Source organism: Danio rerio, chromosome 5 (assembly GCF_052040795.2).
Source record: "Danio rerio strain M-AB ecotype USA chromosome 5, GRCz13ab, whole genome shotgun sequence".
NCBI lineage: Eukaryota > Metazoa > Chordata > Actinopteri > Cypriniformes > Danionidae > Danio > Danio rerio.
This window is the reverse complement of record NC_141025.1, coordinates 78,017,501-78,045,000: the sequence shown is the minus strand read 5'-3', so window position 1 is coordinate 78,045,000 and position 27,500 is coordinate 78,017,501. Positions and strand designations below refer to the sequence as shown.

The following is a 27,500-nucleotide window of genomic DNA, read 5'->3' as shown; positions in this document are numbered from 1 at the left end:
TTCTTATCAGCCAGTCACATGGTAGCAACTCAATGCATTTAGGCATGCAGACATGGCCAAGACGATGTGTATCTTCTGATGGCTTCTTCCAGCAGGATAACGCACCATGTCATAAAGCGTGAATCATCTCGGACTGGTTTCTTGCACATGACAATGAGTTCAGTGTACTCAAATGGCCTCCACAGTCGCCAGAACTCAATCCAATAGAGCATCTGTGCACTCTCATGTCAATATGGAGCAAAATCTCTGAGGAATGTTTCCAGTACCTTGTTGAATCTCTGCCATGAAGGATTTAGGCAGTTCTGAAGGCAAAGGAGGGACAACCCGCTACTAGTAAGGTGTACCTAATAAAGTGGCCGGTGTGTGTATATTAGTTAAAAAGTACAAAAATACCTTGCGGAAACAGACTTCCATATTAATGCCGCTTAAAGGCATTGATTGGATCAGGTGACAGTTTTAAAATGTGCAAAACATCACAGACTAGATGAGTTCATATGTTAATCTGCTGAATTCCGATATTGATTCATTAAGGAAATACAGTAAAATGAGCAGTTCACTCACCATAGAAACAGAAAAATCATTTCCTCGCCCTCGTGACGTTTCCAACATTCATGATTTCCTTTATTCAGTGGTGCTTTTCAAAAGTGCATATATTTTTCATTTATTTTCGAACTGCTCCAAGAAGAATGGTGTTGCTTCATCCAACAAGCGAGAAAATCACATGCTGAAGCAGATGTCGGTTTGTAGTAAGTCATTGTGATGACATGTGAAAGCATGTCTTTAAATGCATGTATTAATGCAGAAGCGCTCATGACGGTGATTTCAAGCTCTTCATCTCATGTTTGAGTGTCTCTGAATCCACAATCAGACTCCAGAACAGCAGAGCCGGCCTGTTTGACAGAGCTTTATTACACTTTCTCTGTAGCTGCTGGCATCTCTCGACATTTTTCAAGCAGTGTGAACTGCTCCGACAACATCATTTGAATGGTGAAATACATTATTTATTTGGGGAGGAAAGTTTTCAGCCTCCCGGAATGAAAAATACATGAAGAACAACTAATAAGATTGTCTGAGTTTATTCCGTGCTGAGCTGTGAAGGCCGAGCTCTTGCCAGTGGGTGATCTTATTAAAACGCTCTACCAGGGAAAAAAATAAAATAATAAAATGCCTGCTTTCCAATTGCCAACAATTTCTCTTTCTGATTCATTTATTGCTTTTTCTGTGCACAGATGAAAAACAGGCTTCTCAACAGCTTTCTGTAAAGGTTTTTCACCTCACTGAACCTGAAGACTTTTAGCTTCTAGTTTAAGAGTCAACCAAGTCCATTCACATGTTCAGAAGGTCAAAAAACTAAAACGTGTTGTTCTAAATATATTTTTGATGCATATTGTGATTATTAAAAAACAATCTGTTTAAGTGTTCATTTGTTTGTTTAATTGTTCATTCGTTTGCTCGCTATCTTTAAAGAAATATTTGTTTGTTCATTCGTTTGGTTGTTTGTTCGTTTGCTGGCATTTTACCCCAAACTTTGGAATTATTGTTTCTTTGTTCATTTGTTTGTTTGTTTGTTTGTTTGTTCACATCTTACCCCAAACTTTTGAATCAATGTTTGTTTGTTTGTTTGTTTGGTTGTTTGTTCCTTTACTCGCATCTTAGCCTAATATTTTTATTAAATGTTTGATTATTTGTTTGTTTGTTTGTTTGTTCATTTGTTTGTGCACTCTTACTCTTGCATCGTACCCCAAACTTTTAAATAAATGTTTTTTTGTTCATTTGTTTGGTTGTTTGCTTGTTTGCTCGCATCTTACTGGAAACATTTGAAAAATGTTTGTTTGTTCATTTGTTCGTTTGCTCATTCTCTTCCATCTTACCCCAAACTTTTGAATAAATGTTTGTTTGTTTGTTTATTTGTTCGATTGTTTGTTCGTTTGCTCGCATCTTACCCCAATATTTTGAATAAATGTTTGTTTGTTCAGTTGTTTATTCGTTGGTTCACTCTTGCATCTTACCCCAAACTTTTGAATGAATGTTTTTGGTAATTTGTTCATATATTTTGTTCATTTGCTTGCACTTTACTCCAATCTTTTGAAAAATGTTTGTTTATTTATTTGTTTGGTTGTTTGTTCGTTTGCTCGCATCTTACCCCAATATTTTAAACAAATGTTTGTTTGTTTATTTGTTCGGTTATTTGTTCGTTTGCTCGGATCTTACCCCAATATTTTAAATAAATGTTGTTTTTATTTCATTTGTACTCTTGCATCTTACCCGGAACGTTTGAAAAAATGTTGGTTTGTTCATTCGTTCGTTTGCTCGTTCTCTTGCATCTTACCCCAAACTTCTGAGTACATTTTTGTTTGTTTATTTGTTCGGTTGTTTGTTCATTTGCTCGCATCTTACCCCAATATTTTGAATAAGTGTTTGTTTGTTTGTTCATTTGTTTGTCTTTTGTTTATTTGTTTGCTCTCATCTTACCCCAATCGTTTGAATGTTTGTTTGCTCATTTGTTCATTGGTTCATTCATTTGTACTCGTATTTTATCCCAAACGTTTGAAGAAATATTTGTACGTTCATTTGTTTTTTTGTTTGTTGGTTCGCTCATTCATTCGTTCGCTTATGCACTCACATTTGTTCATTTGTTCGCTTGTTCGACTCGCATATTATCCCAACCTTTGTAAGAATTTTAGTTTGTTTGTTCGTTGATTGGAATAATTTATGAATGATTGTGTAACACATAAGGCTTGAGTAATAACTGAACATCACTCAAATGTTATTTAAAATAACTTGTTACGAATATGTGATTATTAAAGATAGATGTCTTAAAATTTTGTAAAACACATTGCAGCCTACAATGTTCTCGTATAGTCTATACTCCAAAAATCATCATTCCCCTCAGATTTGGTTGACATGAACTCAAAACCTACTGAAAAATGACTGAATTTGAAAGGACAGCTCAATTAAACCCAACCTAAACTAACTCGCCATTGGAGGATGTAGTCATGTATGCATGCATGCATTTCTTATTTATTTATTTACTACCCATGTGTGTGTGCTTCATGTTAAAACCCCATGCTGGTTTAATTTTCATAGTACTCCCTGTAAGGCAATAAATATGCACATTTATTCATGCACAGGGACCCGTTTTCCTCCGTATGTCAGTTGTTTTGCGTTTCTGAAGGCATGTCTTCTTTCATGTCTCTTTATCTGCACTGTGAATGAAACAGCTTGCATGTCCGTCATTTGAGTTTCCTCTGTGGACTTCAGGCCAGGTGTGTCTAAACCATTACAGCGAGGCGACGGCTCCCTCCTGTGCCATTAACATACAGAGAGAAGTGGCTTCTGGAGCTTTGAAGGGCCAAAAAAACGAGAACGGCTGAGAGAGGGAGATGAGGTGACGCTGAATTATGAAGCGAGCAGTGGACGTGGAGGAAAGATGGAGAGGCAGAAGACCTGAAAGAGAGCAGAAATAATGAGACGAAGAAGCAGCAGCACATGTGAAATCATCACTCTCAGGGAACTGTGATTTTGGAGATCACAAAAAAACTGCGCTGTAAGGTTCAATCGTCAGCTGCAAATCATTTTTGACATGTCATCAGAGTTACTTTCCAGAAACTTTAAAGAAACTGTAACGTAACACAGTGTCCTAACAACACACTATATGGTACCACAAAATGCGATAATAACTATCTGTTAAATAGAGGTTTTGGACCAACCATCTGTGACTAGAACATACTAAATTTATATTTGCAATGTTGCAGCATGACAGCAGCATATACTCTGACAAAAATCACCCCAAGTACAAATTATGTGCGTTATTTACTGTTAGTTTCAACGTTCATTTCAGTTTTTCACTGGTTTATTTATTTTTCTAATCATCCTCACTTTGTTTACTTGTTTACATCCAGGGATATTTGCACACGTTACCTCTGAACAATCAAAAAGCAGTTTAGAAAATACAAATGGACTTTAATTGTTTCAACTTTAACTGGATCAGAACACATCAGTATGGTGTGAAAAGAACCGAAACCACAGAAAAATGCTACAATGTATCGATGTTACATTATACTATACTATACTATACTATACTATACTATACTATACTATACTATACTATACTATACTATACTATACTATACTATTACATAAGATACTATAACATAACTTAATTAAACACAAAAAATATAACATAACAAGATCCTATACCATAACATAACACTATACAATACTATACTTTACTAAAGTATACTATACTGTACCAAAATATACTATACTATACTATACTATACTATACTATACTATACTATACTATAACACAACATGACTACTATACTGTAATACTATAATACACCATACTATACTATACTATAATATACTATAGCATAACATAACACAACATAACACCATACAATACTACACTATAATATAATATAACATAACATAACATAACGTAACGTAACGTAACGTAACATAATATAACATAAGACTATACTATAATATACTATACTGTAACATAACATAACATAACAACACAACATAGCACCATACTATACTATAATATGCTATGCTATACTATACTATACTATACTATAACATAACAACATAGCACCATACTATACTATACTACACTACACTATATGATATGATATTACACTACACTACACTATACTATACTATACTATACTACACTACACTATATGATATGATACTACACTACACTACACTATACTATACTACACTACACTACACTACACTACACTATACTATACTATACTATACTATACTATACTATACTATACTATTTAACTTATTAATTATCATTTTCTTCCCAACTTTATTCATGTTTCTTCAAACAACTAGATTATTGATAGCTGTGTGTCATGCTAATATATTAGGGATGTAACGGTATTGTAAATACCGTCATACCGCAATATTAAATTTTTTCGATATTACCGAAGTCGCATGACTCGGTAAAACTATAGGTCTTCTGAGAAAATTTGCTCAGGCGAATGAAGCGAACGGGAGGTAGCTGGAACTTCATTTCCCATCAGCCCCGGCGTGGCCATAATCCTTTGCGGTCTGTTGTCGCTACAGATCCAGTAATGCGGAAATGGAGTGTGCTGCTAGTAGCGGAGATGAAAAAAAGATGGAAATGATCGAACCTAAAGCGGGTGTTGTCGCCGCGCGCGTGCTGAATAGCGGTGCTGTCGCGCGCGTTCTGATCAGCTGTGTTGTGGCGCGCGTATTGTAAAGCGCCGAGGGGGGGTTGAGCGCGCATACTCAAGAGAGGTGTTATCGCGCGCCTACTGAAGGGCTGGACTGGACGGAGGTTGTGTCGCGTCGCGGGGGCACTTTTGATCGTTTTGGAAGGGCATTTTCTATCCAAGACTAAAAAGGGCATGTGCACTGCACAGGTTGAGCCCTATGTGTGCACGTGCCTGCAAGTTGGGGAATACGACTAATAGCAGTCATGGGGACTGCAGAAACACAGCACACTGTTCAGATTGATGCAGACATTGACTTGTACCGCAAAGAGATCTCTATCTCACTCATGGTTTGTCCTCTCAAGTGGGGGAAAGACAATGCACAACGTTACCCCACTGCTGTCAACATGGGCCAAGTCATATCTCTCTTGTCCCAGAATCCTCAGTCCCAAATGAGAGGGTTTTTTTCTGTTGCAGGGGACATTGTAAATACTCAGAGATACCAGCTTTTACCAGATTATAGTTATATGATAATTTTCCTTTAAACCCATCTCTATCTAAGTGAGTGATTAAATGTTAAATGTGATGAGTTTTTAACAATACTAAATTGAAACTTTATTTTTTTACATGGTTTAATAATTTTTTGTTATTAAAATTGAAGTTCCTGTTTCAAAGCTAACAGATAGATGGCTAATTTGTATGTCACTGACACTTTTGGCACTTTTTTGGGAGTATTTTCATAAGTTTTGTTTTTTCCTGTAAATGATTCAATAAATACCGTACCGTGACATTCATACCGAGGTATTACCGTACCGTGAAATTCTGATACCGTTACATCCCTATAATATATATATATATATATATATATATATATATATATATATATATATATATATATATATATATATATATATATATATATATTCTGCAAACATTAAAGCCAAATAATGTGAAAACCAGCAGAAGACTGTGTGCAGGAGAATGTGGTGTTATTTTGAGTGTTTTTTGATTCCTCAGATGCTGGAGATGATTTCTGCTCATAATGCTGCGCCTCCTGCATTCATTAAACTATTAAAGGAGCGGAAATTGAAACGGCTGGCTTTTGTGGGATTCCTCATATCTTGCGCAGCTCTGCTGATTGTGGGCTCAGACGTCTTTCATTGGTTTAACGTGCGGCTGACGTGCTGATTTCTGTCTTTCTGGCTTTAAGATCAGTACTTGACCTTATCAGATGCTGCCAAAACAGGCAAACTGAACCAAAATGTATGTATGTATGTATGTATGTATGTATGTATGTATGTATGTATGTATGTGTGTATGTATTTATTTATTTATTTATTTATTTATTTATTTATTTATGTTTTTTTAAAGACAGCAGGACATCAGAAGTGCTGAGTTAATTTCCTTCAGCTTAGTCTCTTATTTAACAGGGTTGCCACAGCAGAATGAACCGCCAACTATTCCAGCATATGTTTTAAGCAGCGGATTCCCTTCCGGCTGCAGTCCAGCAGTGTAAAACACCCCTACACAACTACTCAAAAAGCTCTGCATTTACCTGAATGAATATTTTCACATGATTAATTACTTGTCATTGATTAGTAATGCACTTTATTTGATAATGTCCTGTTTAGTGACTTGCGAAGCTCCTTTTCGGAGCGACAGTCCAGAAATGCCTTATGAAACAGATTAGCACACTCATTCTGCTGGCGATGCTGTTAGCGATGTCTATTACGCACTATTGAAAATCTGCGTTCGCCATTGACTCACAGTTCAGACATCAGTCAGAACAGCTTTATTAGGTCACGCGTGTAATTCCGGCTCTTAATAATGAGGGACACACGTTCATTAAGAGGAAGGCAGACGCTTAATTGCAGAGCGTCTGATTAAAAACCTGGAGGTGATTAGATTGACTAATGAGAGTAAACAGAGAGTCTGAACTCCTTCATTTGTCTGATCTGATGGAGAGCAGCAGTCTTTCAGGGGAGAACTCTGAGCGTTTCACATGTGGGGCTGGCTATTTGATTATATGCAGTGCGAAAGGCCACCATCTAAACATCATGGAGCAAGCGCAGGGTCATTATTTTAGATGAAGCACACTACCTGACAAAAGTCTTGTCGCCTATCCAAGTTTTAGGAACAACAAATAATAACTTGAATTCTAATTGATCATTTGGTATCAGAAGTGGCTCATATGAAAGGCAAAGGCCTCTAGATTACACTGATTTTAACACAATAAAATATGATCATGTCTTCATTATGAATGATTTCAGTAGGACAGTAAGGTCTGACTCTGCTTAGACTAAAGTCTCATCACTGAACAGAAATAATGTCCAGTATAGAATATAAGGTTATGGTGAAGTGGAAACAGATGAATATTGTGTCTGGCTCCATCATGAGCTGGGAGGACTGCATCCATACATCTCTGACATGACTCAAATCACTGATTAATAAAGTCATCTGGAATGGCAAAGAAAGAGTTCCTGCAGGACTCCCAGAGTTCATCAAGATCCTTTGGATTCATCTTCAATACCTCGTCCTTCATCTTACCCTAGACATGCTCAATATTGTTCATGTCTGGTGACTGGGCTGGCCAATCCTGGAGCACCTTCTTTGCTTTCAGGAGCTTTGATGTGGAGGCTGAAGTATGAGGAGCGCTATCCTGCTGGAGAATTATCCCTCTCCTGTGGTTTGTAATGTAATGGGCAGCACAAATGTCTTGATGCCTCAGGCTGTTGATGTTGATCATCCACTCTGCAGATCTCTCGCACGCCCCCATACTAAATGTATCCCCAATCCATAATTTCTCCTTCACCAAACTTGACTGATTCCTGGAGAATCTTGGCTCCATGCTGGTTCCAGTTGGTCTTCTGCAGTATTGGTGATGATTGGGACTTTTCCAAATGATCAACTAGAGTTTAAGTTATTATTTGTTGCGCTTACAACTTGGTCACAAGACTTTTGTCAGTTAGTGTTTATATTTTAATATTCAAACAGAAAATATGGAAAATATGCACAATAATCAAAAAAAATAATTAGTTTGCATGTTTAACGTGAACTCTTTAGCACCAGCAACAGCTTGACTTTTTTTTTTTAATTGAGTTTTTTTTCTAAGATTATGTGCGGAATGGCATAATTATGGATGAATGAATGTAGTGGATGAATGGATTGAGAGATGGATGGATGAATGAATAAATAAATGTATGGTTGCATGGATGGATGGATGGATGGATGAATGAATAAACGAATAAATGAATGTGTGCATGAATGGATGGATGGGATGGATGGATGGATGGACGAATTAGGTATTTAATGAGTTAATGGATAAATTTAATGGAGGGAGGGATGAAAGGATGAATGGATGAATGAATGAATGAATGAATGAAGGTGTGCATTGAATGAATGAATGAATGAATGTGTGTATTATTGAATGCATGGATGGATGGATGGATGGATGGATGGATGGATGGATGGATGGATGGATGGACGAATTAGGTATTTAATTAGTTAATGGATGAATTTAATGGAGGGAGGGATGAAAGGATGAATGAATGAATGAATGAATAGATTAATTAATTTAATTAATGTATGAATTAATTAATTTAATGGTTGGATGGAGAGATAGATGAATGAATGAATGAATTATTGAATGAATGAATGAATGAAGGTGTGCATTGAATGAATGAATGAATGTGTGTATTATTGAATGCATGAATGGATGGATGGATGGATGGATGGACGAATTAATTATTTAATTAATTAATGGATAAATTTATTGGAGGGAGGGATGAATGGATGAATGAATGGATGAATGAATGAATGAATGAATGAATGAATGAATGAATGAATGAATGAATAGATTAATTCAATTAATGTATGAATGAATTAATTTAATGGTTGGATGGTGAGATAGATGAATGTGCAATAATGAATGAATGAATTTAATGAATTGAATAATGAATGAATGAATTTAATAGATGCAATGCTGGATGAATGAATGAATGAATGAATATATGTGTGCATGAATAAGTAAATTAATGACTGAATGAATGAACAAATGGATGGATGAATGCATTAATTAATTACTGTACAAGCTCATGTGTATGAATAAATAAACAGACGGACGGATGGACGGTTGAAAATTGTAACATTTTCCTCGTATGAATTTATTTTGATAGATATTGGTGGTTGCGTCACCAGCTCTCACACATTTGTCATCATAACAACAATCAGACTAAATTCGCGCACACGCTGATCGGTTTGACCTGGCTGTGTATTAAAGCTAATAACATTGTAAATAATGTTCAGTTCGGTACATGGAGCATTGCTTTCGCTTCACAAGACCTTAGTGTGTCATCGGGAACCATGAATATTTGATTTGGACTTATTTGCATATTTATTTTTAATCTAAAAACTTCTTTAATGTTCTACTGAAGGAAAAAAGTATTGTTGGATGATCAGAGGGTGAGTAAATTAACAGCAAATGTTTCATTTTTGGGTGAACTTTCCAATATCACTACTGCACATTATATCCAGTATCTTTCTGTGGTTATTTTAATGGTCAAATGATTTGTACCAATTAAAATGAGCCTCTGTTATTGGTTTAATTCATGCTTTTAATTTGGAAATACCTTGGAATTATTCATTTCAAGTTAACACATTGTTGTTTTGAGCTGTGTTGTGTTCTGAATTTTGAGGATTGTGAAAAATGTATTAGTCTGAGCTTCTGAGAGACTTTTGGAGGTGCTGCATCTATAAACATCACTGTGATGAATATGCCATTACAGCCTGATGCTGTCCTTTGACTGATCTGTTTACAGGTCAATACGAGGAACATCACAGACTTTATTTTCATACGCTGTAAATGATTGAGTCGACCCTCTTCTAGCACATCGTTACAATAATCATTCATTAATGCTCGGCTTATTTTCCCACTTTGAAGTGCTGTTCCTTTATATTTTGCTTGATGTTGTTGTTGTTGTCTGTGAATTTATTCATTCATTCAGTCTCACTCTTTGAGTTTCTTTATCCACCGCCACACCTGACCTCACAGTCTGACATGTTACTCTAGAAATACAAACACAGATAATTCAGATTTGATGATCATATGCAGTAGTACATACAGAAACTGGCAAACAATCTGATTAAAATCTGCATGAATGAATGTCTGAATGAACTAAACATGTTTAGAAGATTTAAGGTGTTTGTTTAAAATGTTCTAGTCTTTTTTATAGCTCTTTTTTAAACAATATTTATTGTTCAAAAACAGCTTTACAAAAGGTGCACAATGTCACATTCCAAACACAATCAGAAAAGGTGGAAGAATTTGTGAGTAGCGTGGACAGTAAAGTGTCTGGTGCAAATATAACACAAATACAATGCAAATGCATTGTATTCAAAATATACATTTCTAACCATTTCACACTTAATTTTCTTAGGAATGAATGAATGAATGGACGGAGGGAGGGACAGACAGATGGATGGATGAACAAATGAATTAATGGATGGGTGCATGGATAGATGTATAAGCGGAATTTATTGAATAAACAAACAAATCAACAAACAAACAAATGAAAAAAGGGCTGGACGAATGCATGAATGAATTATGAACAAATGAGTGAGTGAGTGAGTGAGTGAGTGAGTGAGTGAGTGAGTGAGTGAGTGAGTGAATAAATCAAGAAATGAATCAAGGAATGAATCAAGAAATTATTTAATGATGAATGAATGAATGAATGAATGAATGAATGAATGAACAAATGGATGAAATAATTTAATGAATGTTTGAATTAATAAATTTAATAGATGGATGGATGGATGGATGGATGGATGGATGGATGGATGGAGAGATTGCTGGATGAATGAATAAATAAATGAATGAATGAATGAATGAATGAATGAATGAATGAATGAATGAATGAATGAATGAATGAATGAATGAATGGAGGGATAGATGGAGGGATGAAAGAATGAATGAATGGGTACATGAATTAATTCATTCATTTAAGAATGAAAAAAACAAACAAATGGATGAATGAATAAATAAATGAATGAACAAACAGATTAATTACTTTAATAAATGTATGAATGGATTATTTTATGGATGGATGGAAGAATGGAGGCTGAATTATGTATAAATGAATGGATTAATATATTAATTAATGGGTTATTGAATGAATGAATGAATGAATGAATGAATGAATGAATGAATGAATGAATGAATGAATGAAAACAGATTAATTAATTTAATGAATGTATGAATGAAGGAATTTTATGGATGAATGAATAAATTAATGTATAAATGAATAGATTAATAAGTGAATTAATGGACTAGAATGAATGAATGTGTGCATTAATAAATGAATGAAAGAACAAATTGATGAATGAATTTAATTAATGTATGAATGAATGGATGGATGAATGTATGCATTCGTGAATGCATTAATGAAAGAACAAATTGATGAATGAATTTATTTATGAATTTAATGAATGAATAAAAATGAATAAATAAAAATGAATGAATGAATGAATGAATGAATGAATGAATGAATGAATGAATGAATGAATGAATGAATGAATGAATAAATGAATGAATGAATGAATGAATGAATGAATGAATGAATGAATGAATGAATGAATGAATGGACAGACGGTTGAAAAGTCTAACATTTTTTCTTTGTATACATTTATTTTGAGGGGTGTAGTTTCATTCATGGGATTGACCATCCTGTCATCAGAGCTGCACAACAGCTGCACCTTTCATAGCGTTATCACAGTGTCTCATAGTGTGTGATCCTCTTGTGTAGAGCAGTGCAACTTCTACACAGACTGTGATTGTTATGCTGTCAGATTGCAATTTCCATTTAAGAGGCTGATTGAATTGTTTTTGCTACAGGTGTAAATGCATTGATATGAATATGTGCAGTCATTAATGCTGAACTCAAAGCAGCACGTCTGTATTGTCTTATCATCAGCAGACATTGAACACATTAACTTTGCAGACTTTTCCAGACATGTGTGATACCTACGGAATAAATGTGAAAGTTAAGTGCGTGTGGCTGATTGTCATCTTATTCAAATATCTTTCACTGGATATCAGTCTCCGCATCAGTGTCTTGTAATAGTAAAACGATCACTCACTACAGATTTATAGGTACTATAATAGTCTAGGGAGTCCCCAGACCGAGATTAAACACACCAAGATTTATAAAACAGAAACTGCTTATGAAGAACAGCAGTGAACCGAGACACTTACTCATAGTCTACGCCTTGAGGAGATCAGATGGTGTGATTTACATGCAGTTTGTTCCTGTTTTGAAGTATTGTAATAATAATAATAATAATAATAATAATAATAATAATTCCTTACATTTATATAGCACTTTTCTGGGCACTCAAAGCCCTTTACACATAGGGGGGAATCTTCTCATCCACCACCAGTGTGCAGCATCCACTTGGATGAATAAATGAATGAATAAATGTATAAACAAACAGATTAATTAATTTAATAAATGTATAAATTAATGAATTTTATGGATGGATAGAGGGATAGATGAATAATTGAATGAATGAATGAATGAATGAATGAATGAATGAATGAATGAATGAATGAATGAATGAATGAACAACAGATGAATTAATTTAATAAAAGTCTGAATGAAGGATTATTATAGATGAATGGCGAGATGGATGGATTAATTCATAAATGAATGGATTAATAAGTAATTAATGGATTATAGAATGAATGAATGAATCAATCAATCAATGAATCCATCAATCAATCAATCAATCAATCAATCAATCAATCAATCAATCAATCAATAGACGTGTGCATTGTTGAATAATAAATTAATGAATGAATAAAAAACCAATTGATGAATGAATTTAAGTAATGGATGAATGAGTGCATTCAAAAAAGACAAATTATTTTTGTCTTTTTTGCCCAAAATATTTTTTAAAAATGTAATTTTATAGTTTAATTTTGTTTTGTTTTTGTTTTGTTTTGCTTTGCTTTGTATTTGTTTTTGGCATGTGTGTGTGTTGTTTTTGTTGTTGTTGTTGTTGTTGTTGTTGTTGTTGTTGTTGTTGTTTTTGTTGTTTTTGTTTTTTGTTTCTGGGTTTTGTTGCTTGTTTGTTTGTTTGTTTTGTGTTTTTTGTGTATTTTTTGCTTTGCTTGACTTTGTTGTTGTTTAGTTGCATTTTTCTGTGTTTTATTGTTTGTTTTGCTTTGCTTTGTGTTTAGTTAATTTATTTTGTTTCGTTTGTTTGTGTATTTTTGTTTTTGTGTGTTTTGTGTTTTTTGTGCCTGGATTTTTATTTTTTATTTATTTTTTGCTTTGCTTGACTTTGTTATTGTTTAGTTGCATTTTTTGTGTTTTGTTATTTGTTTTGCTTTGCTTTGTGCTGTTCATTTATTTATTTTTTTGTTTTTTGTGTCTTTTGTTTTTGTGTGTTTGTTATTATTTTTGTTTGTTTTGTTTGTTTGTTTTGTTTAATGTATTTTTTGCTTTGCTTGACTTTTTGTTTTGTTGTTTAGTTGCATTTTTTGTGTTGTTGTTTGTTTTGTGTTTTGCTTTGCTTTGTTTTGTTCATTTATTTGGGTTAGTCTTTTTGTATCTGTTTTCTTTTGTGTTTTGTTGTGTGTTTTGTTTGTTTTTGTTTATGCTTTGCTTTGCGTTTTGTGTTTTCTTTTTTGCTTTGTTTTTCTCAAAATCTCTTTCTTTATAAAATAAATTCTTATCAATCTGTTACATTCCGCATGCTAAATTGATTAATCTGCATGTTTGTAATGACTTTAGTGCAGCATAACAATGCACAGCACCCTAATAAGTTCAGTCCAAAACTGACCACTATTGCCTGCTATTTTACACATGCACATTTTCTTCAGGAACATGCAAGTCCATTCTGGTGTCCTCCATCTTGTGAATATGTGGGCTGGTCAGTTCAACATGTCTGTTTAATGGTGTCTTATTGAAGCTGTTCTTCTCCTTCAGAACTGTATGGCGCTGCCTTGGCAACCCTCATTAACACACTTTCCTTGCTGAGAAACGGCTTTGTACATCACATAATAACTTCCCGCTGGGAGATCTGCTGCTGTTACCTGGAAACTGCATCAGGTCCAGATGCTGATCTGTGTGTCCGTCTCTCTCATCAGTGTCCAGACGGGCTGAGACCCATGAAGGATGGCTCGGGCTGCTATGATTACTCTCTGGGAACCGACTGTACTGACGGATTTAATGGAGGCTGCGAGCAACTCTGTCTACAGCAGCTCGTTCCTCTTCCTGAAGACCCAACATCCAGCAATGTGCTCATGTTCTGCGGGTGAGAAAAAAAACACATATGAGTGATACAGTCACAGCCAGAGCAAATACATGCATATCCAAAGCACAATTCGGGATAAATTATTAAGATTAGATGTGTATGTATATATACTAAATTATTAGCCCCCGTTTAATTTTTTCCCCAAGTTCTGTTTAACAAAGAGCAGATTTTCTCAGCACATTTCTAATCCTAATAGTTTTAATAACTCATCTCTAATAACTGATTTATTTTCTCTTTGTCATGATGACAGTAAATAATATTAGACTAGATATTTTTCAAGACACTTCTATACAGCTTAAAGTGACATTTAAAGGCTTCACTAGGTTAATTAGGTTAACTAGGCAGGTTAGGGTAATTAGGCAAGTAATAGTTTAACGATGGTTTGTTCTGTAGACTATTGAAAAAAAAAACTACCTTAAAATTGTGTTTAAAAAATTTAAAGCTGCTTTTATTCTAGCTGAAATAAAACAAATAAGACTTTCTCCAGGTGAAAAAATGGTAACACTTAACAATAAAGTTCATTAGTTAATGAATTTACTAACATGAACTAATCATGAACAACACTTGTACAGCATTTATTAATCATAATTGAACATTTACTAATGCATTATTAACATCCATGCTTGTAAACATTAGTTAATGCACCATGAGTTAACAAGAACTAACAATGAACAACTGTATTTTCATTAACTAACGTTAACTAACATGAACAAATACAGTAGTAAAGGTATTGTTCATTGTTCAAGTTAGTAAATGCATTAATTAACAGTAACTAATGAACCTTATTGTAAAGTGTGAGCGAAAAAATATTATCAGACATACTGTAAACATTTCTTTGCTCTGTCAAACATCATTTGGGAAATATTTAAAAAAAGAGGGGAAAAAAAATCAAAGGGGGCGAATAATTCTGACTTCAACTGTATGTATTCAATATATAAACATATATATATATATATATATATATATATATATATATATATATATATATATATATATATATATATATATATATATATATATGTATGTATGTATGTATGTATGTATGTATGTATGTATGTATGTATATATATATATATATATATATATATATATATATATATATATATATATATATACATACATACATACATACATACATACATACATACATACATACATATATATATATATATATATATATATATATATATATATATATATATATATATATATATATATATTACAAATCATTAAAGATAAAAGTTTTGTATTTAAACCTTCAATAATACAAAAAATATACAAAATATGTGTTTTAAAATCATAATAATAATGATAAAGTTGAATTTCAATTTTATTTAGAATAATTAAAATAATTTTAGAATAATTTAAAACATTTATTTCAGAAAATGCAGATTTCAACCAAAATAATAAATTACATTTTATTACATACTGACATAAGAAACACTGATATTTTGAATTATAGTTAATAAATTATTCTGTAATGTTAACAATAGTATTTTATTGATTTTTCTTTTTTTTATTCAAATAAATTCACATACAACAAACAATTCAAAATAATAATAATAATAAAATAATAATAATGATGATAATAATAATAATAATAATAATAATAATAGTAATAGTAATAATAGTGATAATAATAATAATAATAATAATAATAATAATAATAATAATAATAATAATATGATAATATGATATATATGATAATAATAATAGTTCGAGCACTGGCTGGGTCAGTTGGCATTTCTGTGTGGAGTTTGCATGTTCTCCCTGTGTTGGCGTGGGTTTCCTCCGGGTGCTCCGGTTTCCCCCACAGTCCAAACACATACAGTACCGGTGAATTGGGTAGGCTAATTTGTCCATAGTTTATTTGTGAGAATGAGTGTGTATGGATGTTTCCCAGTGATGGGTTGCTGCTGGAAGGGTAAACATATGCTGGATTAGTTGGCGCTTTATTCCGCTGTGGTGACCCCAGATTAATAAAGGGACTAAGCTGAAAAGAAAATGAATGAACGAATGAATAACGATAAAATCAAATGAAAACTCTGAGGGCTCTACTGACGGATTTAATGGAGGCTGCGAGCAACTCTGTCTACAGCAGCTCGTTCCTCTTCCTGAAGACCCAACATCCAGCAATGTGCTCATGTTCTGCGGGTGAGAAAAAAAACACATATGAGTGATACAGTCACAGCCAGAGCAAATACATGCATATCCAAAGCACAATTCGGGATAAATTATTAAGATTAGATGTGTATGTATATATACTAAATTATTAGCCCCCGTTTAATTTTTTCCCCAAGTTCTGTTTAACAAAGAGCAGATTTTCTCAGCACATTTCTAATCCTAATAGTTTTAATAACTCATCTCTAATAACTGATTTATTTTCTCTTTGTCATGATGACAGTAAATAATATTAGACTAGATATTTTTCAAGACACTTCTATACAGCTTAAAGTGACATTTAAAGGCTTCACTAGGTTAATTAGGTTAACTAGGCAGGTTAGGGTAATTAGGCAAGTAATAGTTTAACGATGGTTTGTTCTGTAGACTATTGAAAAAAAAAACTACCTTAAAATTGTGTTTAAAAAATTTAAAGCTGCTTTTATTCTAGCTGAAATAAAACAAATAAGACTTTCTCCAGGTGAAAAAATGGTAACACTTAACAATAAAGTTCATTAGTTAATGAATTTACTAACATGAACTAATCATGAACAACACTTGTACAGCATTTATTAATCATAATTGAACATTTACTAATGCATTATTAACATCCATGCTTGTAAACATTAGTTAATGCACCATGAGTTAACAAGAACTAACAATGAACAACTGTATTTTCATTAACTAACGTTAACTAACATGAACAAATACAGTAGTAAAGGTATTGTTCATTGTTCAAGTTAGTAAATGCATTAATTAACAGTAACTAATGAACCTTATTGTAAAGTGTGAGCGAAAAAATATTATCAGACATACTGTAAACATTTCTTTGCTCTGTCAAACATCATTTGGGAAATATTTAAAAAAAGAGGGGAAAAAAAATCAAAGGGGGCGAATAATTCTGACTTCAACTGTATGTATTCAATATATAAACATATATATATATATATATATATATATATATATATATATATATATATATATATATATATATATATATATATATATATATATATATATGTATGTATGTATGTATGTATGTATGTATGTATGTATGTATGTATGTATATATATATATATATATATATATATATATATATATATATATATATATACATACATACATACATACATACATACATACATACATATATATATATATATATATATATATATATATATATATATATATATATATATATATATTACAAATCATTAAAGATAAAAGTTTTGTATTTAAACCTTCAATAATACAAAAAATATACAAAATATGTGTTTTAAAATCATAATAATAATGATAAAGTTGAATTTCAATTTTATTTAGAATAATTAAAATAATTTTAGAATAATTTAAAACATTTATTTCAGAAAATGCAGATTTCAACCAAAATAATAAATTACATTTTATTACATACTGACATAAGAAACACTGATATTTTGAATTATAGTTAATAAATTATTCTGTAATGTTAACAATAGTATTTTATTGATTTTTCTTTTTTTTATTCAAATAAATTCACATACAACAAACAATTCAAAATAATAATAATAATAAAATAATAATAATGATGATAATAATAATAATAATAATAATAATAATAGTAATAGTAATAATAGTGATAATAATAATAATAATAATAATAATAATAATAATAATAATAATAATAATATGATAATATGATATATATGATAATAATAATAGTTCGAGCACTGGCTGGGTCAGTTGGCATTTCTGTGTGGAGTTTGCATGTTCTCCCTGTGTTGGCGTGGGTTTCCTCCGGGTGCTCCGGTTTCCCCCACAGTCCAAACACATACAGTACCGGTGAATTGGGTAGGCTAATTTGTCCATAGTTTATTTGTGAGAATGAGTGTGTATGGATGTTTCCCAGTGATGGGTTGCTGCTGGAAGGGTAAACATATGCTGGATTAGTTGGCGCTTTATTCCGCTGTGGTGACCCCAGATTAATAAAGGGACTAAGCTGAAAAGAAAATGAATGAACGAATGAATAACGATAAAATCAAATGAAAACTCTGAGGGCTCTATCATACACCCGGTGCAATAAGGCGCAACCAAATTCCTGGTTTCACCACAGTTGTTTATTGCAATTCATCTGTATTCAAATTTATTAATGTTGTTTTATTTAGCTTAAATGAATGAGATATAGATATATATGAATCTAATGGAAATTATCAATAATAAATAATACAAAATAAAGTCTGTGTGTGTGTGTTTGTCAGGTGTGTGCAGGAATATAAGCTGGCGGCTGACGGCCGCTCTTGTCTTCTGTTGGCTGATCACTGCGAAGGACCCAAATGTCCTAAACAAGACTCGCTGTTCAACAACACACTCTTCAGCGAGATGCTGCACGGATACAACAACAAGAGCCAGCAGCTGATCCTGGGACAGGTCTTTCAGATGACCTTCAGGTCAGTTTGGGTTTATTATTATCAGGGTGTCTTAATGGTGAGCAGTTCGTCTGATGAGCGTAAAACACTTCATCTTTATTACCCCATCAATGTTGGGTGTCAGCCGTGATCTAAACACCGTCAAAGCCAGAAAACCGTTTCAGCAGCTGGAAATGAATAAAAATGTTTCCTATGCAAAGACACCTTGGCTGTTGAACTCAACTCTACTTCTTTGTTTCTATGTGGAGGATTTTATAAATGCAGACATCATTTACAATCTCGTTTCTCGGATTTCACTCCGTTAGCAAGTTTACATGCACACCAATATGCTGACAGCTTATTGAATTAACCCAGAATAAGGAATCCCAGTGTCCTGACATTTTTATCCTACCCATCAGATTGTATTGCTGTTATTAATTAACGATATTGCTGAAAATATAATGAAAAGTGTATAAATATTTATTCAAACACATTTACTCAAAATCTGTAGAATGGCTTTCTGCAGTGTATTATTATTATTTTATTATCCTGTCACATGGAATTCTTAATGTGTAAATTGTGGTAACTTGTGCTGTAAAAATGTTTGGCAAAAATTTGTATATGTTTATTTTATACAGGCATAAATTAAGGAAAATTTGACACTGTACAAATAACAGTACTTATTTCATGAATTATTTATTTATTTATTTATTTAGCAATTTTTTTTATTTATTTACATATTTATTTATTTAGCAAGCTACATTTATTTAGCAAGTTTTACTTATTTATTTTTTTACATAATTCAATATTTACATGTTTAATTATTTGTTTATTTATTTATTTTGCAAGCTTTAGTTATTTATTTATTTATTTATTTATTCATTTATTCATTCATTTAGCAAGTTACATTTTTTTCATTTATTTTTTTATTTTTATTTTTTTAGCATTTTATTTTTTTATATTTACTATTTTATTTTGTTTTTAGTTTTGTATTTATTTATTTATTTATTTATTTATTTATTTATTTATTTATTTATTTATTTATTTATTTATTTATTTATTTATTTATTTATTTTTTGTTAGTATTTTTTTATTTATTTATCTATTTATTTATTTAGTTATTTATTTATACATTTTACTTTATTTATTTTGTACTTATTTATTTGTTATTTGTTGTTTATTTATTCATTTACTTTATTTTTGTACATATTTATTGTTGTTTATTAATTGATTTTCTTTATTTTATTTTGTGAAATTTTTTTTTACTTACTTATTTATCTATTTGTTTGTTTGTTTGTTTGTTTGTTTTATGTTATTATTATTTATTTTGTTTATTTAGCAAGTTACATTTTATGTATCCTTTTTATTTATTGTTGTTTATTGATTTTGTTATTAGTTGTTGTACATATGTATTTATTTATTTATTGTTATTTATTTATTTATTTAATTTTTTATCTTGAATTCTTGTACTCATTTATTTTATTTTATTTTATTTTTGTATTTATAGTAGATAGTCACAGATCCAGAACCCCACTGTAGAATTTTTGAATAGGGTAATAATGAATATTATTTTGATATTATTATATGACAACAGAACAGTGGCTTACATATAAACCATTAACCCAGCAATGAAAACACACAGTGTTTACAAGATTTCATTAATAAATCAGATTATTTCCCAGTAGTAGCATTAAATCTTGATTATATATGTATCTGAGTACCTTATTTTTATGCTGCTTGCCATGTTTAAAAAATTATTAAACACTCAAGAAGAGAATTATAACATTTAGAACCATTATTTATTATCCCTTTTATGCTATTTACTTTTGCTGCTCGACATGAGGACACATGTTTATATTTATTTGGGTCAGAAAAGCTTTTGAATTTGCTCTATATTACTTCCATTGCTGTATGAAAATGTTTGCTCGCTCTGGATGCACTTAAGTCTGTAGAAAATATGTGCTTCTGCCACAAATCACACATGTTAACAATAACAAAAAAAGAGAGAAAGTAAGTTAATGTGTTTACATGCTGGACAAAAATGGTGTAAGAAAAATTGTATTAAATTAAATAAAGTAAAAAATTTAGATGAATATATATATATATATATATATATATATATATATATATATATATATATATATATATATATATATATATATATATATATATATATATATATATATATATATATATAATAAAATATATAATAAAATAAAAATATGAAAGTAAGTTAAATACAAAAGAAAAATTTTAATTTAATTTAATTACATTTTTATTTTTTTATTTAATTTAATTTATTTGCATTTATTTAATTTTTAAAGTTATTTTAATAGTTTATTTATGACTGATAAGTTTATTGTTTGTACTTTTGCCTTTAATAGCCTTACTCTGTGAAAAGAAAGCAGGCTAATGCATTTACAAAAATAAAAAAATAAATGAATGAATGAATGAATGAATGAATGAATGAATGAATGAATGAATGAATAAATTAATTTAATAGCCTTTCTCTGTGAAAAGGAAGCAGGTTAATGCATTTACATACATAAATGAATGAACTAACGAACTAACGAAAGAACAAACGAACGAACGAACGAACGAAAGAACGAACGAACGAATGCAAGCAAGCAAGCAAGCAAGATTTACTTCCCAAAAAAATAATCATAGCAATTTGCATTTGTAGATTTTAGGTCAAATGTATTGCATGCCCTAAAATCAAGCTTGTATTAATCTTGTAATATTTACTTACTGTTTATTCTAATGCTCTTGTGATTAATTAAAGGTTAATTCATTGTATTTAGTTTTAAAACATTTTTTTTTACATTTAAATTTATAAAGCAAATATTATTAGTTAAAAGTTTGTATATTTCATTCATTGTGTTTTGTTCATTTTTTTATTTTTTTTTTTATCAATGTATATTGCTTACTATATTTATAAAATAAATAATAAATAAAAAATAAAGTAACAAAGACAATTAAATTAAATTTAAATTAAATTAAATTAAAAAATAAAAACTGAACTAAAATGAAAATTAAAATAATAAAAATAAAAATACATATTTTTGTCTACATCTTTAATAGCTAAAATAATTATTTGCATTATTAATTTATGCAACAATAGCATGTTATTTTATCAGATTCACATGCACATGCATTGTTGACCAATAATGCATAAATGGGTTAAGAATATGAATGTATTGCTAAATGTGATGTCTGCTCTGGCTAAATTTTAAAAGTTTTGCAGCAGATTTGCTCAAAATAGAATATGAATCACTGCTTATATTTATAAATATTCAGATGAGCTGTCAGTATCCAATGGATGTCTATCAGTTGAAAGAAATATTAATTTCCTGCTGTCATCCTATTGTGCATTACTATTCAGAGCACACACAAAAATCTGCACAGTTAGTAACCAATAATAGCACATGCACATGCAACTTAGCACAAATATTGACCCTATTTAGAATTAGAAACAACAGAAATGCCAACTGACCCAGCCGTGGCTCGAACCGGCACCTTCTTGCTGTAAGCATATTGTGCTACCCACTGTGCCACCATGCTGCCAAAAATAAAATATGAAAAAATAAAATAAAACAATAGAAAAAAACAAAACTAAATAAATAAATAATGATAAATAATATAAATAAATAATAATAAATAAATAAATAAATAAATACATGTAAAACAATAAATAACAATAAAATAAACAAAACAGAACAAAATAACACAAATAAATAATTAAAAATATATTAAAAAATAAGTAAATACATATAAAAAAATTATAAAAATAAACTTAATAAAATGAAAAACAAAAATAAAATAACACAAATAATAAAAACCTAAAATACTAAAACTAGAATAATAAAATGTAACAAAACAAAACAACAAAAATAAATATAAATCATAAGATAAAATAAATAAATGAATAAATAAATAATAAAATGAAGTAAAATACAAAATAAGTAAGTAAATGTAAATAAAAAGTTTAAATTTAATAAAAAAAGAAAAAAGAAAAAGAAAAAAACTAAAATTAATGAACACAAATAAATAAATAAAATATAAATATAACAAACAAATACATTTATAATCAAATAAAGATTTAAATAAAATACAAAACAAAAGTAAAATAACACAAATAAATAATTAAAGTACGAATAAAGTAAAATAAAACAATAAAACAAAACATAACAACGAAAAACAAATATGAATGAATGAATGAATGAATGAATGAATGAATGAATGAATGAATGAAACAAAAAGTAAAATACAAAAAAATAAAACAATTGAGGTCAATGTCTACTGGAGCGGTGAGAAAATGATGTCAATATTTTCATTTTGAAGTGAGTTGTCTTTATAAGGATTAGTTGAGGGATGAGTTGACAGTGAGTTTGCTGATTTCCACCTGTGCAGTAACACAGTGTGCGCCTGCAGGATTCATCTAAGCATTCTCCAGTACAGTGTGTCTGTGCTTTCATGCACTCAATGGTTTGCTAAAGCTCAAAGCAGAGGGAAAATAATGCACTTATTTTCCGCAAGACCACAATCTTCTTCACAGGCTGGAGAACAGACGTTTCAGAAAGCCTCTGTGATGATTCTCTGTGCCAGTCCTTCCTTTTCTTTAGTGTTTGGGCTTTTTGAAGGCAACAAAAGGATGTTTGAGCCGAGCGTATAATGACCAGAGGTGTGTTTCAGCGTGCGCTTTTACTCTGTGGCCCTGTTTAAAAGGACAAACTAAATAAGGACACTACTTCATCTGACACACACACATGCACAGACACATATACCGACAAGCAGAATGCAGATTCATTTGTTTTGTTTTTTTGTGTTTTTGTTTTTGTTTTGTTTTTGTTTTTAGGGGTCAGATGGCATTTCTGTGTGGAGTTTGCATGTTCTCCCCCCGCTTGAAGGGCATCCACGTAAAAAAATATGCTAGATAAGTTGGCGGTTCATTCCGCTGTGGTGACCCCAGATTAATACAGGAACTAAGCCGAAAATTAATTAATTACTGACTGAATGAATGAATAATTTAGTTTAGTTTAGTTTAGTTTAGTTTAGTTTAGTTTAGTTTAGTTTGTTTTTTGTCTTGTTTTGTTTTTTTCTGTTTTTTCTGTTTTGCTATGTTTTTTGTTTTGTTTTTGTTTTATTTTGTTTTTATTTAGTTGTTTCTGTTTTATTTTGTTGTTTTTCTGTTTTGTTTTTTTCTTTTTGTTTGTTTTGTTTTGTTGTTTTATTTAGTGTTTGGTTTTGTTTTGCATTTTGTTTAGTTTTTTAGTTTTTTGTGTAATTTGTTTTGTTTTGTTGCTGAATTTTGTTTTGTTTCATTTTGTTTAGTGATTTTTTTTTTTTTGTGGTTGTTTTTGTTTTGTTTTGTTTTTCAAATTTTATTTGGTTTTTTGTTTTGTTTTCCATTTTGTTTTGTTTTTTGTTTTGTTTTGTTTTGTTTTTGTGTTTTGTTTTGTTTTGATTAGTTTTGCATTTTATTTAGTTTTTTAGTTTTGTTGTTTTTTGTTTTGTTTTTTGTGTATTTCATTTTGTTTTGCTTATTTTGTTTAGTGCTTTGTTTTTTGTTGTTTTTAGTTTGTTTAATTTTTGTTTTGTTTCTTGTTTTGTTTTGTATTTACATAGTAATGTTATATATTAAAATGTTTTATCCTGAAAAGGTCTGACAGCAGACACAACACAAGTTAAACTTTGTAACCTCTTATCGCAGTGTGTGTTTCTCCACTTGAGTTCTTCACATCACTTCAGCAGATTTTTATATGTACAATCATCTCTTGTGCAATGATCTCTTTACTGTCTGCAAATCCATCGTGTAATGTGTTCTGCGTGCACACACACACACACACACACACACACACACACACACACACACACTGCTCATGATCATAACACTCATTAAACACCAGGCTTCATATTACTGCTATTATTAATGCACTTTTGGCCATATGCATCCATGGAAACAGTTTGAGGAAATGAGTCATTAGCGGCAAAGAGCCAGTAATGATCCAACAAACAGCATTCTGGAGAATTGTGTTTGTGCAGAATGGAACTTAATTTCTGGTGATATTTGCTTTCGGCAAATTAGAGAAAGGCTTGTTTTGTTTCAGTAGCTTTCAGTTACTTTCATTAGCAAATCACTGGCAAATATTATGCAATGTTTGAGCATTTTGATCATTTAAAATATGAGCATGCACGCAATTAATCAAAATTAACCATGTTGTGCATTCTGAATATTTCAGAGATATTAGCTGATGTATTTTTTACTGAACATTGTTATAAAGTGGCGAGGCAGTGGCGCAGTAGGTAGTGCTGTCGCCTCGCAGCAAGAAGGTCGCTGGGTCGCTGGTTCAAACCTCTGTTCAGTTGGCGTTTCTAATTGTCTGTTGTGTGTATGGGTGTGTTTCCGTTTCCCAGAGATGGGTTGCGGCTGGAAGGGCATCCGCTGCGTAAAAACTTGCTGGATAAGTTGGCAAGTTGGCAATTCCGCTGTGGCGACCCCAGATTAATAAAGGGACTAAGCCGACAAGAAAATGAATAAATGAATGAATGAATGAATGAATGAATGTTATAAAGTGTACAATATTTCCCACATTAAGGTTGAACATGGACTTTAAACATTCATTAATTTTCCTTCGGGTTAGTCCCTTTTTTATTAGGGGTCGCTACCGCAGAATGAACCGCCAACTATTCCTGCATATTGTTTACGCAGCGGATGCCCTTACAGCCGCAACCCAGTACTGGGAAACACCCATACACTCTCGTTTAGTTAGTTAGTTAGTTAGTTAGTTAGTTAGTTAGTGGTTGGCTGGTTGGTTGGTTGGCAAGTTAGTAAGTTAGTTATTAAGATAGTTAGTAAGCACGTTGGTTGGTTGTTTGGTTAGTTAGTTAGTTAGTTAGTTAGTTAGTTAGTTAGTTAGTTAGTTAGTTAGTTAGTTAGTTAGTTGGTTGGTTGGTTGGTTGGTTGGTTGGTTGGTTGGTTGGTTGGTTGGTTGGTTGGTTGGTTGGTTGGTTGGTTGGTTGGTTGGTTGGTTAGTTAGTGGTGAGTTGGCAAGTTAGTAAGATAGTAAGATAGTAAGCAAGTTGGTTGGTTGGTTGGTTGGTTGGTTGGTTGGTTGGTTGGTTGGTTGGTTGGTTAGTTAGTGGTTGGTTGGCAAGTTAGTAAGATAGTAAGATAGTAAGCAAGTTGGTTGGTTGTGTGGTTGGTTGGCTAGTAAGTAAATTAATTAGTTAGTTAGGTAGGTAGGTAGGTAGGTAGGTAGGTAGGTAAGGAAGGTTGGTTTGTTGGTTGATTGTTGTTGTTTTTTTGGTAAGTTAGAAAGTAAGTTGGTTGGTTGGTAAGTCATTTAGTAAGTTAGTTAGTTTTTTTGTTCGTTAGTTGGTTTTTCATTCATTGGTTGGTTGGTTAATTGGTTAGTTTATTAGTTAATTACTTGGTTGTTTGGTTTGTTTGTTTGCTAGTTAGTTAGTTAGTTAGGTTGGTAGGTAGGTAGGTAGGTAAGGAAGGTTGGTTGGTTGGTTGGTTGATTGTTGTTTTTTGTGTAAGTTAGAAAGTAAGTTGGTTAGTTGGTTGGTTGGCTTGTAAGTAAGTCATTTGGTAAGTTAGTTGGTTTGTTATTTCGTTTGTTTGTTTTGGTTAGTTAGTTCATTAGTTAATTATTTGGTTGTTTAGTTAGTTAGTTAGTTAGTTAGTTAGTTAGTTAGTTAGTTAGTTAGTTAGTTAGTTAGTTAGTTAGTTAGTTAGACACTGTATGCACTATTTGTAATTATATTTCATATAAAGCAGTTTGTTTATTCTTCAAAAATCACAGGTTTTATGTTCCACTGTAGACAAAAAATCCCTTCATAAATTGTGAGTGAGCCTGGTCGTGATGTGCAGATGCTCTTCCCGCAGACTGACGCTGTGTTTCAGTCGTGTCTCTTCTGAGATCTGCATGAGGACGAGCTCTCCGCTAATGAATATTGACATGCCAATCTGAGAAAAGAGGCTCAGGGCCTGTGTCTGACCCACACCAGCACAGCGCCTGCTTTTAGAGGCATTCAGTGCAGGACAGCAGAGATGAAGATCATCCATCAGAGATGACGGCTCGAGGGGGCCCATACTTAAAACGCAGCCTGCATCCAAACATGCATACACTCGCTGCACTGAAAAAAGTGTTGCATGCAGAACTGTTGCAAACAATTTATTTGTGTTGAATTTAAACAAACAAATTAGGTTTAATAATGTTCAACTTAATTTGTTTGTTTAAATTTAGCCCAAATAAATTGTTTACAACCACTTAACGTAAAAAAAAATTGAGTAAATCCAAGGAATCATCTTTGAATAATTTTTTTCAGTGTAGAGAGCACTATGATGATGATGATGATGATGATGATGATGATAATAATAAGTTAACAGGATTAAATGGCACACATTGCAGCCAACTTTACTACCAAAGATGAGTC

The 27,500-nt window shown here is 31.5% G+C and overlaps 1 protein-coding gene across 5 annotated transcripts in view; it reads left to right on the top strand.

The window, feature by feature from the left end:
• astn2 (astrotactin 2) overlaps positions 1-27,500 on the top strand; it is a 579,161-nt gene that overhangs the window by 411,438 nt on the left and 140,223 nt on the right. For all 5 annotated transcript variants that reach the window (XR_015489895.1, NM_001442877.1, XM_087251058.1 and 2 more), the window contains 2 exon segments: positions 14,347-14,513; positions 18,912-19,100. Coding sequence is in view for 4 of the 5 variants with exons in the window: in NM_001442877.1 (NP_001429806.1) it covers positions 14,347-14,513; positions 18,912-19,100 (356 nt within the window). In the remaining variant the exon portion in view is untranslated.